The sequence below is a fragment of the Aethina tumida genome, chromosome 2, assembly GCF_024364675.1.
Source record: "Aethina tumida isolate Nest 87 chromosome 2, icAetTumi1.1, whole genome shotgun sequence".
Taxonomy (NCBI): Eukaryota; Metazoa; Arthropoda; class Insecta; order Coleoptera; family Nitidulidae; genus Aethina; species Aethina tumida.
The window spans coordinates 31,956,580-31,975,675 of record NC_065436.1 but is presented as its reverse complement, the minus strand read 5'-3'; the positions used below and the strand labels follow the sequence as shown (position 1 = coordinate 31,975,675).

General features: G+C 29.3%; 1 protein-coding gene across 1 annotated transcript in view; it reads right to left on the bottom strand.

Moving 5' to 3' along the window:
* Positions 1 to 5,426: 5,426 nt before the first annotated feature.
* Positions 5,427 to 19,096, bottom strand: part of LOC109599387 (glutamate receptor 1-like) — a 33,011-nt gene continuing 19,341 nt past the window's right edge. Inside the window, exons 5-14 of the mRNA XM_020015378.2 lie at positions 15,892 to 16,269; positions 14,147 to 14,368; positions 13,970 to 14,087; positions 13,597 to 13,691; positions 13,059 to 13,253; positions 12,560 to 12,955; positions 12,255 to 12,499; positions 11,924 to 12,029; positions 10,573 to 10,785; positions 5,427 to 6,099 (exon numbers count right to left, since the gene is read on the bottom strand). Of these exons, the coding sequence (XP_019870937.2) occupies positions 6,022 to 6,099; positions 10,573 to 10,785; positions 11,924 to 12,029; positions 12,255 to 12,499; positions 12,560 to 12,955; positions 13,059 to 13,253; positions 13,597 to 13,691; positions 13,970 to 14,087; positions 14,147 to 14,368; positions 15,892 to 16,269 (2,046 nt within the window). The 3' untranslated portion in view covers positions 5,427 to 6,021. The remainder of the gene's footprint in view (positions 6,100 to 10,572; positions 10,786 to 11,923; positions 12,030 to 12,254; positions 12,500 to 12,559; positions 12,956 to 13,058; positions 13,254 to 13,596; positions 13,692 to 13,969; positions 14,088 to 14,146; positions 14,369 to 15,891; positions 16,270 to 19,096) is intronic.

Below are 19,096 nucleotides of genomic sequence, written 5' to 3'. Positions count from 1 at the left end.
TGAACTAACCACTAAAGTGGTTTATTAATTTTTACTAATAATTGTTACTAATAATTGTAATAAACTATAACATTAATAAGACAAAATTTGAGAGACGAAATAATCTGTAATGACATTCTCAAAACAAAGTCACAAGGCGAATGATGTTTCAATTAAATTATAAATTTATTTACCCGTCAAGATACGAAAGTAGTCAAACAAAAGCGAGTTAGCATAAAAGAAGATAAATCGTTTTCTCATCCATCCAGTTTTGCATCGTGCGAAAAAATAAAATGCAAGTCGTCTTCTCCGACGAAAACGAAATGTGTTTTTATCCACCCCGTTTCTTTGTTTACACTCCGTTATTGACTTCTCCTTCTGGGATCTTTGTGCAGCTACTTGTACAGAGACGCGACATATTTCCATTCATTCGCGAATATGTTGCCGCAGATTATGGATTTTAAAGTAAAACACATGAAGGCAAACAAAAACGGCTCGTTTAATTTATGTAATAGCTTTTTGTAATTAAAACTCGTCGCATGGATTTACAATAGACGTTATGAGGGCCGACAATGCACTGGAACATTGAAAAAATGCATTTTTTGAAGTACTGGCACATAATTCAAAGTTCAAGACAAAGTCATTAAGGCGAAGAATCCCGATTAAGTTTTGTAAACAGTCGTGTGTGACCCGATCAAAATCGGAAACCCTCCCTACATTTTATTCAGCCATGAATATTTTTATTTTTGGACCGCTCCACATTCGAGTTATATGTTTGTTTTGTTTACAGTTTATTGGTATTTTGACGTTGGCGTAACCCCCGTAGTTCCATTTTACGAACACTAAATGGAACTTTTATTATGTTTGTGTGTCGATTTCGATTTGACACGGGCGCGCACGAATAAAATCCGGCGACATACAATGTGCGGCCCCCATAAAGAAATTATCGTGCACCCACCCCGCCCGTCACGTATCCAAATGGACCTGAAACACCGGACTTCCGAAAAATAAAATTAAACCTACACCTAAAAATTCTAAATATAGAAACGTTCCTCGTAAATAAATAATCCAGTGTAAAACAGTTTAGCTAATGGTTAAATCCTTGAAAAATGGCGCAGATCCTTTCCCAATGTGTATTTTAACGTTCTTTTATTAAATTCCCCCGTTTCGTGTTTGAAAGTTTCGGTTTAAGTAAATAATGAGTTGCGCTCGAAAAAGCTGCAGCGAAACCGGTCTGCCAGTTATTAAAACTGTTGCTCGGTCCAATTATCTGCATAAAACCTATGCGGGTGTAACACGTTAAGGTCGTACCCATTTCCAATTATGAACTTTTCCGTTTCTGCGGCTCCCGCCACCGAATCGATACTCGAATATTAATCGAAATATTAATTTAAATTTAAGATAATTATCTTCGGAGCGCACCGTCGAAATTGCCACAATTCGTTAACGTCACGTTATTTATCTCAGACATTGCGAAGTGCAATCCATTAATGAAAATATAACTGAGCCACAACATTAATCGACTGCATCAATAATATTAATATAATTGATTAGGTACAATTCGAAAATGTTAATGATTTTTTTAAGTGAACCTCAATTTTAGAAATAGCTCTAAAAATATAATACAAATAAATTGACTTTTTGTACATACAATTGGTTGATTTATTTTAATTTTTAATAAATATGCTGAGCCATCCTTGAAAACGGGAGTGAAATTGTTACTAAATACCTAATATTTAAGAACATTAATCCTTTAAATAATTCTTCTTCATTGTCAGTTTTAATTCTTTAAGAGATTCAAAATTGTTAATGTATCTGAAAAATTAAGTAATCTAAATAATAATTTAAATCTGTAATAAAGCTTAAGTCAAAATAATTTTCATTATTAATTTACTTATTTATTTATTTTTTATAAAATAGTATATTTATACTTCTTCGTTGTCAATTTTAATTCTTTAAGAAACAATATTCTAAGAGAATTGTTAATGCATATGAAAAGACAAACAATCGAAAAAGTAAAACTTAAGCTAAAATAATTATATTATTATTATTTATTTATATTTTTCACTAATTTTACTATTGATACTATTTTATCCTATTTTATGTATATTATTTTTCAGTTTAAAAAAATATTAATTAATTTCATTCCGTTAAATAGGAATGATTTAACTCAAAAATTAACATTAAATATAATTACTAATTGGTTACTGTCAGTAGTAAATTTTTATGACGAATATCATATAATTCTAAGCTCTGATTCTGTATCTCTATTTTATTCCAATATTTTTTTATGATTGATGTTATTATTTCTGATAATTATGCTCAAATGAAATAAAGTTAATTACCATAATTTAAGAGTTTAAGAAAAATAAGGGAGGTTAAACTTCATACATATTTTAGAACTCGATTTATTTTATTTTCAACTTTTGTACGTTATAGAATACAATGAGATATATATGAAAATATATAAAGCTGGATTACACAATTCACACCAAAATTATAGAGTAACAATGCGAACAACAAAGACTGTAATGGATGCTACTGATATATGTATATATTTTTTTATAATTGAAGAAGGTATCAACAAAAATGTACACTTATGCAAAAGTATTTATTTGATCTCTGATTTATTTCAAAAAATATACATTATAAATAAAAAATATAGGCATAGTTGTCAAAATAAAAAATACTAAATTCAAGTAAAAAATTACTAAATAAACAAATAAAAAAGGATCATATGTTTTACTACAGATTACATGATTTGGATTGACTTTTTAGGTACGTCAATTTCTCTATTATTTATTTATTTAAATAATTTAGAAGATTATATACAAACCAATGGTTATTTCACCAAATGAAGTGAGGCTGTTTATTAAGTACCAAATATGAAAATATATGAACCAAGTAAAAGTGTTCTCTAATTTTAACTTATCTTGTAAACAATTTAGTAAAAGTCATAAATTATTATAGACAATAAATCATATTTAATTCTTTAATTTTCTGTATTTTTCGCCTGTCACCTAACCCACTTCTTTTAGTATAAATATTTTACTGAAACATAGCCTTCCTAAAACATTGGAGAACGTTTACACAAAGACTTTAAAAATGGTAAAAAGATGAAAAATTGGTGCACACAAAAATAATTAACTAAATTATTGATTTAGGCTCTTCAAAATTTTTTCAGAAAATATAACTATTTCTATACTCCTATTCATATGATTTAACAGTTACAACAGTTAAAATTTCCAAAGAGTGACTGAAATGGATTTATTTGTTTAACAGTTACGACACATAATCTGGTTGTCGAATGCCTGATATTAAGGAAAAAAGTTGCAAAAAACATTAACATTTTCGTGTTCTACTAAATTTTATCCTAAACAATGCATGATTCATAGTACGTGTATGAAATTTCTCTAAATTTGTAAATTAGTGAATTATTTTTGAGTATTCTTATTGGAGGCTAATCAAATCAATAATGTACGTAGATGTACTACTAAATTAACTTCTAAATAAAGGTCTGCAAACACGATTGAGTAAATAACAGTAATACAGTTTCAATTGTGCATAGTTCAAATATAAATGAACCCGCAACTTGTAAATTTGCATTAGTGAATTAAGCCTAGGAATCCTACCGTATTATTTGATTACTGTCAATGAGATCGGATTTAATGAGTATCCTCATCTGTGCAAATATATGTATATATATATATACGATAGTCACAATCGGTCCGGCGATCTATTTGTTCGGGCATTACAAATAAAATTCGGTATTAATTCGACGATAATTTGATGGCCAACGCAATAATCATTATGTCCATACTGCTATTAATATTGGCCATTATAAATTATAATTAACTCGGCTGGATTTTTCGTCGAATGCGTAATTGCCTGTCAAAATATCGAGTTTCTTGTTGGATTTATTGTCTGCGAAATCGGTGATATGGGGGTAATTATTGAACGAATTCAACCGACGCCTTTATCGAAATAAATTCTATTCGAACTATTTTTAGATATCTGAAAGTTTTTCTATAAATCACACCTGTGGCAATTTATTATTAAGCATTCCAGAAACGTCTACGGATTTACAAATTAATAATGGGACTAATAACCACCTCGCCAATTTATTGTTTAGAGGTTAAAGTGACAACTTAATAACTAGTTATAAATATTCCTTTCCTTTTTCCAAACAGAATCTATAAGTTGAAATTAAACTTTATTCAAATTATTTTTACAAAATTTTTTAAATAATAATCACAAATATAATTTTTATTTTCGTGTTCTACTAAATTTTATTATTAATAATTTTACTTTTTTAGATAACTCTTTTAGAAAACAATAAATTGATTAATATAAAAAGTAATAGTAAATTTATAGAAAATGGAAAAATCTGTATATATTCTTTATCAATTCATCAATTATCTATAATATTTAAAATATAACTAAATATTATTAAATTACATAATTTAATAAAACTCCTCTATAGATTAATTTTCAACTTACGAATTGAAATTTTAAATCTAATTTGAAATATGAAAAATTTTTAGTTAGTAGTTTAATTTATAATATTACTTAATATTAATAAATTAGATATTGATTTTAAATTACTGAAGGTTTCATAATGAATAATTCAGTTGTCAATTTAATAAATCAGTTATAAATATTTTTTACCCTCTAATAACTCCTCTATAGATTAATTTTCAATTTACGAATTGAAATTTGAAATCTAATTTGAAATATGAAAAATTTTTAGTTAGTAGTTTAATTTACAATATTACTTAATATTAATAAATTAGATATTGATTTTAAATTACTGAAGGTTTCATAATGAATAATTCAGTTGTCAATTTAATAAATCAGTTATAAATATTTTTTACCCTCTAATAACTCCTCTATAGATTAATTTTCTATTTACGAACTTAAATTTTAAATTTAATTTAAAATATGAAGAGTTCTTAATTAGTAAAAAAATTTATAAAAAATTAAAAATTCTGTAATTTTTACTTTATATTTACATATTTATTTTTAAATTATTGAATGTTGTAATACATATATTAAATATTTTTACCTTCTAATAATTTCTCCACAGATTAATTTTCTATTTATAATAATAATAAATTAAATTTAATTATAAATGCGTAAATTTATTAGAAAAATATTTGACCTTCATTTATAAAATATTTTATAAATAATAATGACGAATATAAATTTATTTAACTAGTGTTAATTTTTTATGGAATTTGAAATTATTGATATATTTAAAAAAATTAAGTATGAGTGATTTTTAATTAATGTAAAAAATAAAAAACTACAATTTTTTATTTAAAATAATACTAAATATTAATAAAATAGTATAAATATTTTTTACCTCTTAATGGCTTCACTGTTGATCAATTTTTTATACTTACCCTTTTTGTATGCATAAGGTAAGGGTTGAAATGAAAGCATGATTGTACAACAAACAAGTTTATTTAATCGCCATATATAGACTAAATTGACAAAAGTCTGTATAACGTTCACATTAATCTACAAGTAAAAATATTACATATAAGTATGATATAAATGATAGGGTAATGTCCTGTCGAATGTAAAGCACCCACAAAATGTTCGGGTGATTTTTTTTTGCAACAACATTTAGATATGTTAACACGAAAATGTACATTGTATAATGGAATGAAAATGAATCTGGGACACGAATTTTAATTATCATTTTTGATTTAGTTTATCTATCTTATCCATTTTTTTTATTATTATTCTAATGTCAATAAATTATAATACAATTACAAATTTGATTATACACATTTTAACAAGTTTTGATTAAACGTTTGATTAAACACGTATATTTTGATTTGGAGGGGCATACGCAAACCTAAATATTAGATTAGACCCCTTCGTAAAAAAGCGTCCCGGATATAAAATAAATGGTAAACATGAAACAGGGATGCATTGGACAGGACCGAGATCTCAGTATCTGAATGGGCTGCAATTTTTTGGATGAGAAAATACATGTGTCTGAATAGACGGAGGGCATCCGACGGCGGCGGTTCACACCTGCGTGTGCGTGTTACTGTGTGCCTGTTCCTGGTCATTCCCGCCGGCGATCTGGTTGGCAGGAGTGTAGTACTAGAACAATTACAAGAAAATCACTAAAAGGGAGGAATCGCTTTGCATTTGATTCGGGGTCGTCCATACAAATGGGGGTCTACGATTTTTAAATTAACAAAATTGATTTAAAAAGGCATTGACTGAATTAAATTTATTAGTTTATAAATACATGGGTGTCATTTAAAAATAAATGTTTTTTTAATTATTAAGTTCAATATAGACAAAATCTAAAGATTTATAAATAAAATGGACATAAAATTCATTTTTTAATAGTTAATGCCTTTTGTAGATATGTAAAATTAATAATATGTATTTTTTCTTATTGTTAAGTTATTTTGTAATGGGATTTTGATCGTATGGATTTTGATCCTATGGATTTTAATCGCATGGAAAATGATCGTATGGATTTTGATCGTATGGAAAATGATCGTATGGATTTTGTTCATATGGTTTTTAATCGTATGGATTTTGACAACATATTTAGTAGTCAAGTTATATTTCTGAATAATTTTAGAAATTGGTATAAATTTAAATATATAATAATAAGTTAACTACTGTATTTTTTATTTAATTTGAAAATTCTTATTCAACTTTATTATTATTTATTTTTTATGAAACTTTTGTAGACAGGTGAAATGAAAACTATATTTTTATATATAGAAATAATCATTCAAAAATGATTATTAATAATTTTTATGAAAAATTTAAAAAGGAAAAAAATAAACATTGACCTTTTCAAATTTTCCGAATATTAATGTTTCGAAATGAAAAATTTTTAAGTACAAAATAAAATGAATATTTAAATAAATAACTATTTCTATTTTTTATTTAATTTGAAAATCCTGAAATGTAATTAAACTTATTTTGTGTTAAATGAATATTAAAATTTTATATGAAGAAGATAATGTACGTATTTATACCTCTTATAAAAATTTGAAACAATAAAAATGCGATAAAACAGTTAGAAGTAGAAAATTGGATGTAATTTAAATATTAATATCAAAAATTAACGAATATTAATGTTTCAAATTCAGTTAAATTAATTCTAAATTTGTAAATTTCACAGTAAATAAAATTAACTAAAATAATTGTTTACATAATTACAGAATTAATGGAAGTAAATTTAATAAAATTATTTAACTACAACTGAATAATTTGACCTCATTTGCATACAAATATTATAACATAATTTAATTTTACATCCGTACATTCATTCCACCGAAGAATAAATTAAAAAGTAGAACATCAAACCATAAAATAACTATTCCGCATTCCTAAAATTACAGCGCACAGAACTCCGGCAAAAAAATATAAAAATTGCTCTTTAATTAAAGAAGTGAAATAACGTGTGAGAGACACGTAAATTGATGCGAGTTTGTAAATTTGTCGAGAAAGCCTCCGGGAGTGAAACGTTCATTGTGTAATTGCAGCTCCAGTTCCAAAGGACGTCCGCATCCTTTTATTAAATAAAAAAAGCTTCGTATCAACCGGAAACCATTAGGAATGGTAGGTTTTCACTCATATTCTTGTGCGCCCTCGATGAACCGATACGTCCGCCATAAATCGCCGGTTCAGAATTCCAAATTAAATAGTAACGTCAGTCGGCACATTAACATGTTCGAAATAACTAATCGGCCAGTTGCAGGCCCAACGACACAAATAAATCAACTGCATTATAGGAAGTTATCTCGTCTACCGACGACCCCCTAATTAATTGCCTTGTATATGGGCTTGTACTGGTAGAATGATGATCCCCGTGTCCATATATCAAAACGGCATTCATAATTGGGAAAATACTATTTCAATCGGTGTGCACTGATTCAAGATAACGTGCGGTTTGATTTTGCTATTTACGGGCAATTTACTTTCATTAATTACATGTGCACGGACCGACGTACCGCAATGATTATTACGACCCGTGCGCCCCTTTATAAATTTTATTGTAATTTAGTCATGTATTCAATGCTAGGCCGTACGTTTTGAATAATGTGAAAAATTCTAATTTTAACTGTAAAAGACGAACAAAGGCGAGTAAATAGTATATTTGCATTTCAATACTTATTTAAAATTCTCGCAAACGAGGTTTTTAATTAAATGTCCCGATGTAAGTGGAGGTGTGTTCTTTGTGGACATTTTATTTCACTTAACAAAAGTACGTGTTCAACGTTTTATTTTTAAATGTAATTTACTCACATTATATTATTTTTATATTAAATTTATTAATTAAATTTCCGAGTTAAAATTACAATTTTTATAAAGAATTTTATGAATATATTTTATTTAAAGGAGACAAAATTTTAATGAGAAATGTCATTCTATAATATTTCGTTTTCTGTAAGTCGTTCAACTTTAGGCTATGTAATTTTATTGTAATAATTTTTTTAATTATTCATGTTGTTTTTATATTTCGGTATTTTTTATTTTAAAGAATACTTAACGTAAATAAAAATTTAATCTTGAACACTAGACAACTTTTTTACCATCGTTAATATCATGAATTTTTCAAATTTCTGAAGCAAATTATTTTATTATCATAAATGTATATAACAGTGATATTTTAAAAAGGTTTTTGACATAAACATTCAAGAAAACTCAGATACATCAATTTAATCTTGACAACTCAATGTGACGATTTTTATAACGATGTCGGCTTTAACATCATCTTTAACATCAATTTTCAAATATTAACTTCTCAAGCAGACCGCCTGAAAATATCGTCACATAGTAATTAGCCATAGCAGTATTGTGATAATTTCTATTACTGCGCAATTGTGTTTAAAGAATTTTTTAAAATTATTTTATATATTATGTTCTTTAATTATTTACTTTTTTGTATCACAATTTTGAAATTTGATGCATATTTTATTTTAAAGAATATTTAATTTATACCTACAATCACTACAAAACCTGAAGATGTCGTTAAATGGATATTTTATGTATATTTATGTATATGTATATTTTATGTTACTGATATTTTATTTTATGTTTCATGGTGAAGTTGTTATTAACATTCAAGAAAACTCAGATACATCAATTTAATCTTGACAACTCAATGTGGCAATTTTTATGACGATGTCGTCGTTAACATTGATATCGTCACTAACTAATTAGTATTAGCAGTATTGCGATTATAATTTCTATTATGTTTTATGATTGTGTTTAAAGAATTAATAATAAAATATTTTATATATTATATATAATTATTTAGTTTTATTTTGGATTATGTTTTTAAACTTTGATACATTTTATTTTAAAGAATATTTAATGTATACCTACAATCACTACAAACCCTGACGATTATGTTATTGGTATTTTATTTTATTTAAAAACAGCTTAGAAACATTAATTTAATATGGATGATTACGCATGACATTTTTATTATGCATGTGACAATGTCGCGGTTAACATTATCTTCACATCATCAATTTTTCAAATATTAACTTCTCAAATAGCCCGCCTGACGTTATCATCACTAACTAATTAGCATTAGCAGTATTGTGATTATAATTTCTATTATGTTTTGTGATTGCATTTAAAGCATTTTTAAAAAAATATTTTATATATTATATCCTTTATTTATTTAATTTTTCTAAACTTTGATATATTTTATTTTAAAGAATATATAATGCATATACATGTATATTTTATGTTAATGATATTTTATTTTAAAAAAGAAAAGCTCAGATGTAATAATTTAATCTGAACGATTGAACGTGATATTTTTATGATGACGTCGTCGTTAATATCAGTTTTTCAATTTTCCAAGCGAATTATTTTATAATTATATTATTGACTATTTTATTTATTTGGTATTAAACTTTGTTTTTTTATTTTAAAGATGATGATTAATTTTCAATTATTTTTCCGATTATGTGATATTATAATTATATTTTTAATTAGTTTAGTTATTTTTTTGTATCATATTTTTTAACATATTTTTAAAAAAAAAAAGTCTTTAATATTTTCTATCCCTACAAACGGTTGACATTATCATGTATCGATAATTGTTGCCTCTTATTACGTACAATATTCATATTCAACTTCGAATTAGGCAGATTTATTATTTTTTTTAGTTTAAAAGAAAAAAGCTTAGATATAATAATAGCGTAAATTATAAACTACTATTTGTAACATTTGTTCAATTATATTTTTTGTAATGCCACAATTTGGATATATAGCAACGTGCATGGTATGGTAAAACACTTTTTATTTTTTTTTATGGATTATGTACAAGTGAGGTTTGTTTGTCATTTAGGATGTGCATTTTATCAATAGTGTATGTATAATTTCTACTGGTGCTGACATTAAATTTACCAGTATTTTATATGGTAAACTGTTGATAATGGTGTGGTGAATATCTCTGATTAGCACGTGTGTTGATTGTAACGTGGCGTGGACATCTATTCGTGTTATTTTGCTGAAAAATCGTTCACAACTTGCATTTTCACCGAACAAAACTGACAGTTCCACCAAATATTATTAAAAACTCACCCTTCCATTGTCGTAGTCTCTGCCAACACCTATGGTCAGTCTTGCTTTGGCCTTCATGGCGTCACTCAGGGGAATTTTGGCCCTAGTCGCCTCGGTGTGCGACTTGTAACAAAACTCTATCAGGGCAACCGCCAGGGCTATCAAAAGTCCACCGATCAAAATGTAAAATATCCCTGCAACATTACTCAGCGACAGCTCGTTCCTAGACGTGTCCTGAAACAAATAAAATCATTGATAAAAATTAATGACCAATCTGTGCGTTTTTTGCAGGTGTTCAACTGCTTTGACCCAAATATAGTCACCGTGACAAATGGTTAAAAATAACAGACGTTAGCAGGCACGGTCGTGTTTAAAATATGTTTGTAATGTCTAAAGTTGGTTGCAGTGTTACGTGTGAGCAAAGTTGTGTGATTTTTCCAAGTGATCGTTTCCTATCTTGAGAGTTCGCCTGTGTGTACGTCGCGAGGGAAACATTCTGCAATAGTTGGAAGTTCGAAAAGTGTTACTCATGTCTTGGCGAACTAAAATCAATAAGAACATGTAGGCAGTAAATTGATATTAAATGAGATAGCGTCAAGTAGTCGACGAGAGATTTCATTAAAATGGATTTATGCATAAACCGACGCCTAAGAATATTCGCCGGTAAACAGAATTTAAAATCTGCGTGATTTAATTAGTTTCAACTTGGACTAAGGGGGAATGTGCGGGGGTGACACGGATTTATCAAACACTGCATTAATTTTAGTTTAACGTAATTATTCAATAATCACATTCCCTCTCTTGCCTAGTCAATTTTCTTTGTGCCATCATAAAAATAAATCAACAACGACTTTTCCTTTAATACGATTTAAAGTAAAAACTAAATTGTAATTATCTACAGTCTACTATTTAAGCTTATTTTCTTTGAACGTCCAACTTTTAACTGGATGTTAAGTAGACTTATAGTTTTAGCAGACACTTACTCGTCAAATTTAAATTAAACTTTTAAGTATATTTCGCATGCAATTTTATATCAGAAATTCGAATTAAAATTATTTCTAATGTTCCTCATTACTGTTTTATAACTCCGCCGATATAATGCAGAGTAGTTGTAAAACTTTAGTTTGTTGAAAAACGAACGATTAAAATTAAAACTTTTTGGGGGGAGTTTCAGTCTGAAAACTTCATGCAAACCAAATAGTCTTGAAATTATTTTTAACGTTAAACTACTTAAGTATTCTTCAATTTTTAGAACAATTTTTTATGTAAAAAATTCTTGAGATAATTTTTTAAAACCTTGGAATGTTACATAAATTATGTAATTTGTTTTATAAAGGTTTATTAAGGAGTCTAAAAATAATAAAAAACTTACTTGTTTGTCATGTATACATTCAGTTCTGTCGTACCACCATTTATTCATAAGCTTCGCAAGTTCTCCATCTTCTTTCAGTCCCAGTACTGCCAAATTAACTGCGTCCCTGTAACAAAATACTCTATCAAGTTACCAAAATTGATTTTTCATTAATACGAAAATAATTAAGTATTAAAGAATCTATCAAATAAACCTATTAAGTATTTAGTAACTTTATAAGATCTATCAAGAAAATTTGTTAATTGAGAAAGTTTTTCCTTTGTTTATATTTTTTATTTAGGTGAGCTATTCACCTAACTTATTAAATTAAGTTTTTTGTGTTTATAAATACCTTAGAGGTGATCCAAGGGGAGTGGCAACTCCAAATCCTTTGGCATCTAAATTCCTGCCAACCTTCATGGTGTCGCAAGGCTCCCTCTCATTGATGTAATCATTCTTTGGGGACTCAATAAGCAACGCATACTTTCCTTTGGATTGCCTCACCCTTTTAATACCCTCATCGTAGGATTTCACAAATACGTGCTTCCTCGAATTCATGTACTCCCACATCTTCGAATACAAAGTTATCTGTGATCTCTGCAAACCAGAAATTGATTTTTTACCACAAGAACTAGATTGCGGTATTGATGTTGGTACCTTAAAGAAGTCCCAGGTAGCACCATTGACCAAAGTACCGTATTCCACCTCAGTTTGCGACGCCAGATCCTCCGGAGAGTTAATCGGAGCCACCATCCTCTCAACCGTTAGGAAAGCCGCCAAGTTAGCAGTGTAACTCGAGATCAGGATCAGCGTGAAGAACCACCAAACGGCTCCCACAATCCTGCCGGAAATAGACCTGGGCGAGATGTCACAACCCTGCTGCATGAAAGCGCCGAGCGAGAACCAAAGGGAGTTGAGCATTGTAAAATCGTTGGCCATTGTTCCGCCGTGATTCGTGTGCTGATTCGCCGGATCCCGATGCTCGCCGGTTAGATGAAGTAAACGCCACTCGTACGGGGAGAATCTTGATACCGTGAAGAGCACAATGCTCACCTAGAAATAAATTTATTCACTTACATATCCACACGGTGACCCACTTATCGGCACGTTGCACAACTCGCATTCAAATCAGAAAATACGATCTTTCGATACTGACCCCGATGAAGCTGAATATGACGCAGACCCATATCTCTTTGGAGAGCGGATTCAGAAAGCTGAAAACGCTAGGTTTCTGTTTCATTGGCTTCTTGATCATGATGGAGATGCCCAGGGACATGAACGGTTTGCTGAAGTCGATGACGCGTTCACGTTCCGACGTTATCGTCATCGGTGCGATCGCCATGTCCGCCTCCTGAAATCGAGATAAAAGCGGGATCAATGGATTGTTCGGGGTGGAAATTCTATTCCGATGGATACGACAACTCGGGGAGATAAGATAACGGTGTTCGAGTTCTATGTCGTTTGCATCAGTGTGTTTTTGTTATGTTGTAAAATTATTTTTATTGTAAATTAGCAAATGTTTATTTAAATTACTTGATATTATTTATGAACCAGCGTTTAGAAATTAGATACATATTTTTTATTAATGTGTTAACCTTTCTTACGTTATATTTTTAGATTAAAAAATGATTAATTACAAACGCTTTAGGTCAAGTTTAGTGGCAATGAAGAAATTGATTTATTTTTTTACTTACATTTCTAACTAATTCTCCAACCATTCCGTCCCAACCCCCCTTAACGTCATGGTTCTCTGAACCATAATGGCCGTCTTTTACTACTCTTATTTCGTCTGTAACAAAAAATATTTAAAGTAAAGTATATAGAATTTCCCTTTAAATAATTTCAGTACCAAATAATCAATTCAGTGACCTTCAGGATTATCTAATTAAAGATTAAAGTTTTATTGTAATTTAATGATTTAATAATATTGGAACAAACTTAATAAATAGTTTACAAAACTTGATTTTAATTTTCTCAGAAGTTCATTTTAAACGTCATAAAAAATTCATTATTACCTTCATTAAATGAAACAATGTTTATAAAAGCAGGCAAATAACCATTACTTACAGTTTATCCCCAATCTTTTGGTTATTAAATTAGCTAAATCTTTGCAGTAACCCTCATATCGATCGTTTCCTGTCAACGTTTCTCCTGGTTCGTTTCGTAACATTATGTACGGAGCTTCCTGAAAACCAATTTACAATTACTTCCTTAAAATTTCATTTAACTGAGACGGAAACTAACCACAATGGTTGTAACTATGTACGTTCTGTTTCTTTCAATTTGTGCAGTCGGTTTCAATCTGGTGTATTTGGCAGCAACTGGAGTAAATCCAGTCTCGTCACTCCATTCAGCTACTTTTACCATTGCACTATTTACTGTCATTTCAACGACATGCAGGGTGTAATTTTGGCGTCTTCCTTCCTCGCTGAAACGGATTTCTCCAGTCAATCCTTCCAGTTCCACCTAAAACAAGATTATTGGTTTAACTGCTACATTTTAAACGACTTGAAACTAACATTTAATTTAAACAAACACCGAAAACTCTTACAAACGCAAAATATATATTTTTTTTAGGTACGAAACTCCCGCATGTTAAACGTAAAAAACAAACTTGCAAAAGAACTGCGGGGGAAAGAAACGACTAATAAATTAATTTGCAATGGAAAATCCTTTGCAAGTTTGCAGGAACTTCTATGGGCGTCGTGTATGTGCGAAGTGGATCAGCATTTAATAAAAGGCGCTCCGGGCCCACAGTTTCGACCCGGGGTCGCCCTCCCTCGGGACGTCCTTAAGTCCTCGTACGTGTTACACCTTCGTAAAATTTACCAACGCTTGTTGTGCTGTTTAAGATTTTACGGGCACGTCGATAAAGATCTCTCCGTTCGGGCCCCGCGGTCCCAGAAGATCCGACACTCGGCAACTTTTATTGGCACACTGCTGCCGTTGCTCTTTTGATTTTTTCCGAATTGCATCTGATTTATTAGGACAACATTAAGTGGAATGCTACAGGTGCCCTTTTGGAAAGGTACGTTGATTCAATCTGAGGTTTGCCGTTATCAGGATATTACATAAATTAATCAGGGCCATATAACAGGTTTGGATTTGAAGCACATTAATCCAAATTAAACGTACAACCGCAACAGTCCTAAATGCACAATCAAATCGGGGTAAATTGCAAATGAATGTATCATCGGTGGTATCTTTTTACCACTTTCGTGCTGCTCCACAATTATCTCGCACGCACCCCAAATAAAGAAAAATCATTTGTCAAGCGACCGAAAAGAACAAGCTCTATTAATCTCTCTTTTTGCCCAGAGATCGTTGCCGTGGAATATTTATGAATCGTGGTTTTTGTTTTTTTTTCGGCTCAGTGCTTCTTTGCCGATTTATTTGCTTTTGTGCACGCGCAGCCCTAAGTTGAGATCGTGTGATTAAGGCGAACGACAAATGATTGAGAAGCGAAGCGAATTAACTGTTTGACCTTTGACTTCGAAACGTAAAGCTGTTTTAATTCGTCTTCGTGTTACTACTTCGTATAAACAGCGATTAATAAAAACTCGAGTGTTTTAAGCAAACAAAAAGAGTTTATCGACTGCTTTGGGACCCGTGGGATTAATGATCCGTGATAGACATTGATTAAAAAGCGTACAACTACGGAATTAAAAATCCGAAAGAAAGGAAAAGAAATTCGCAGGCGATCACGCTTGTGGCGTTTCGGTTGCAAATCACGTTTTTCTACGTACACAGTTTCCCCCTTTTTAAAACCAGTGTTTTAGTAATAAAGTAATTTAAAGACCAAAACACAGTTCCAAGTTTTATGCTAGGCCATTAACAAACATTATTCTAATATCGTTTCACAGCCAACCTCTTTATTTAACTTCAAAGTGAACATAAATGAATAAAACTGACCCTTCACTAAACATTTGAGTCGTAAAGCCTGAACAAATTAATTTTTTGTTAGTTTTATTAGTCCAACTCCTGTGTACCTTTCTCAACAACCTAGAAATCTTATCACCGTGCTCCCACGGTGTGACCCAACCGCCGCTGGCGTTACAATCCAACCCCTTGCTCCCGTTGTTGTAGATCTGTCCTCTGCGCATGTTGTTCCTGAAAACATCCGGCTTCTTGCGCAGCAGCTTGTTGAACGCCTCCACCAGCACGAACACCGCGTCGTACATGAGCGCAGCCTGCGCAGAAATGTTCTCCCTCACGGCTCCGTTCTGCGCATTGTTCGGGTTGTCCAGTCGCTTCCAGTTCTCCAGGAAATCTTTCACATGCTTTTTGGACTCGTCGACGATGCGGAAGCCAGTTATGTTAATGGCGCCGTATTCGATCACCTCGCTTTCCCAACGATCGTCCATAACCTATAAAAATAACGATTTTATGTTAATTGAGGTTGAAGTGGTTGCGAAATGTTGCAAGTAATTAAAATATGTCGTAAAGATACGGCTTGTTTGCCTATTAAGTTATAAATAAATAAGTTAATTAAGGACTAAAGTAAAACAAGGCGATTAAACTTTAAACATTGAGTCAGCCACGACGACTTTCGAATTTAGTTTTAAAGGCCATAAAACTGTTGACATAATAAATGTAATTTAAGCACATTACAGTACAAGGTACAAGAAATAGGTCACCAGATCGAACAAACTTGAACTTGCCACTGTATAAAAGCGGTAAACCACATAATAAACTGGATTTCATTCGTTATAGGGGGGATGAAATAATGGTGGGTATTCGAGGACCCCAGAAAAATTGTTATTAGTTTCTCGGACCAATAGAAAATTTCGTGGGGAGGACGAAAGCGAAAGCGGATCGGTTAGATTCAGTGAATTGATTACGGATATAAATCTATGAGATATTATGGGGCAAGTTTTTTTTTTGGCTATTGTTATTGGAAGCTAATGGAAATGTTGAATAAGTGTGCAAGTCTGGAAGTTGCAAATGCTCGTGAGCACTGGACAGTTGGGGGAATGTGTGGTAATAAAAATCCCATATCAGTGGACTTTTACTTTATTTAACGTGACGGGCTGCGGAAGTAGTTTATTGACTTTTTCACAGGAAACTCCCCGAGGATATTAAACTTATTACCGTGCTTGGCTCATTTTGCCAGCAAATAATATGAAAAAATCTAAAACAAACACGAGCAAAAAACTTTATCACCTACATGAAGCAAGTTAATGAAATATTATTGCTGTATAATTTAATTTATTCCCGGCTTTTTAAAAGTTTGTCGCGTTCAAAAGTTTCTGATGAGTATTTTTAATTTATGACTAAATCAATAGAGGACGGAGGGTCGCAAGTTTTTTTTTTTTGTAGAAAAGCGTGTCGTACAATGTTATAAAACGAGGGAGACAACGTAATGTTAATATCATTTATTTTTGTAGACGATTTGCATGTTTTATTATTCCATAATTATTGCAGCATTTTCATTTGCATATTCCACTGTAAAAATTCTGACAAAAAAAATTAATAAATTCAATTTTTACTACACAAAATTAATTTGATGTATTACGACCATTAAAAAAAAGTTCGCTGAAAAAATTTAATTATGTTCACTAAAATCAATACTCACTTTTGGCAAATGAATGTATTGTTCAAAAATAGTAATCTACATTTCTATATACGAAAATAATAAGAGTAAAAAATAATCAGTTACACATCTATTAAAATAAAAAATCTGAAGATGTGTATAATTTTTCATAATTTCTCTCTATAGCTGACAAAATATATTTTTTATTATTATTTGTTATATTTACAATATTTTTGTTAGTATTATTGAAGCTTTTTAAAATTCAAAATCTTTGGTATTACTGATATCTTAATTAATTTAATTTTATTAATTTAATAATTTAATTAGTAAGTTAAATTTTCAAAATTATTAAATTCGCGGAATTTTAAAATGTTTAATTTTTGGTACAATTTAGCTCTTAACTTAACTTAATAAAATGTTTAATGTCATAAAATCTAGGCAATTTAGAATTTTATGAATGTTTTTTATGAATAAGAACTAATTATTAGAAGTTTTAAAAACTTTAAGAAACTAATTATGTGGTTACAATATTTACAAAATTCTGATATTTTAAATTTTTTGATACTACTGATAGATCTTAGCTTATTATTATCATTTTATATGATAAAAGGTAAACAATTTAGAATTTTATAAATGTCATAAATAAATAATATTTTAAAAATATGATCTAGTTGAAATAGCAAAGATTTAAGGAAACTAATAATTTAATAATTAATTTTATTTAACTAATTTGGATTGAATAAAATTGATAGAATTTTTACTACTTCTAATAACACTTAAATTTAAAATATTATTTTTTAATGTAACCAATTTGAATCAATTTAAAATTTTAAGATTGTCATAAAACAATAATATTTTAGAAACAAGAACTATTAGGAGAAATTTTTAAGGAATTAATAATTTAATAACTAATTGTATTTAACCAATTTAGATTTGTATGGTTTCATATTTACAAAATTATACGCTAGCTTTTTAAATTTTTTAGTTTTCATAAAATTTTTCTACTTCTAATAACTCATAACTTTAAAATATTTTTTTTTATGTAACCATTTTGAATCAATTTAGAATTTTATAAATGTCATAAAACTATCAATTAATTAGTTTCATTAAATTATTTGATACTGCTGATAGATCTTAACTTTAAAATATTATTTTATGTCATAAAATCCGAACTATTTAGAATTCTATGAATGCCATAAAATACTAATATTTTAGAAATAAGATCTAGTATAAGCATCAAAAGCTTTAAGGAAATAAATAATTTAATAACAAATTTTATTTAAACAATTTAGATTTGTATGGATATTATATTTACAAAATTAAATTTAAAATGCCACAATTAATTTTCAAAAAATGTTTACTACATCTAATAAATTTAAAATATTATTTTAGAGATAAGAGCAATTACCAGTATCAAAAAGCTTTGAGAAAAATGAAATTATTAAAATATTGGAGCTTTTTAAAATTTTTATTACTGCTAATAGCTCTTAACTTCAAAATATTATTTTGTATGTCATATATGTTCTTATCAAATTAGAATTTTATGATCGTCATAAAATAATAATATTTTAGAAATGAGATTTATCAATCATATCTAAAGCTTTGAGGTAACTAATTTTAGAAACGTTTAAGCTTTTGATATTATTATAAAGTTTACTGTA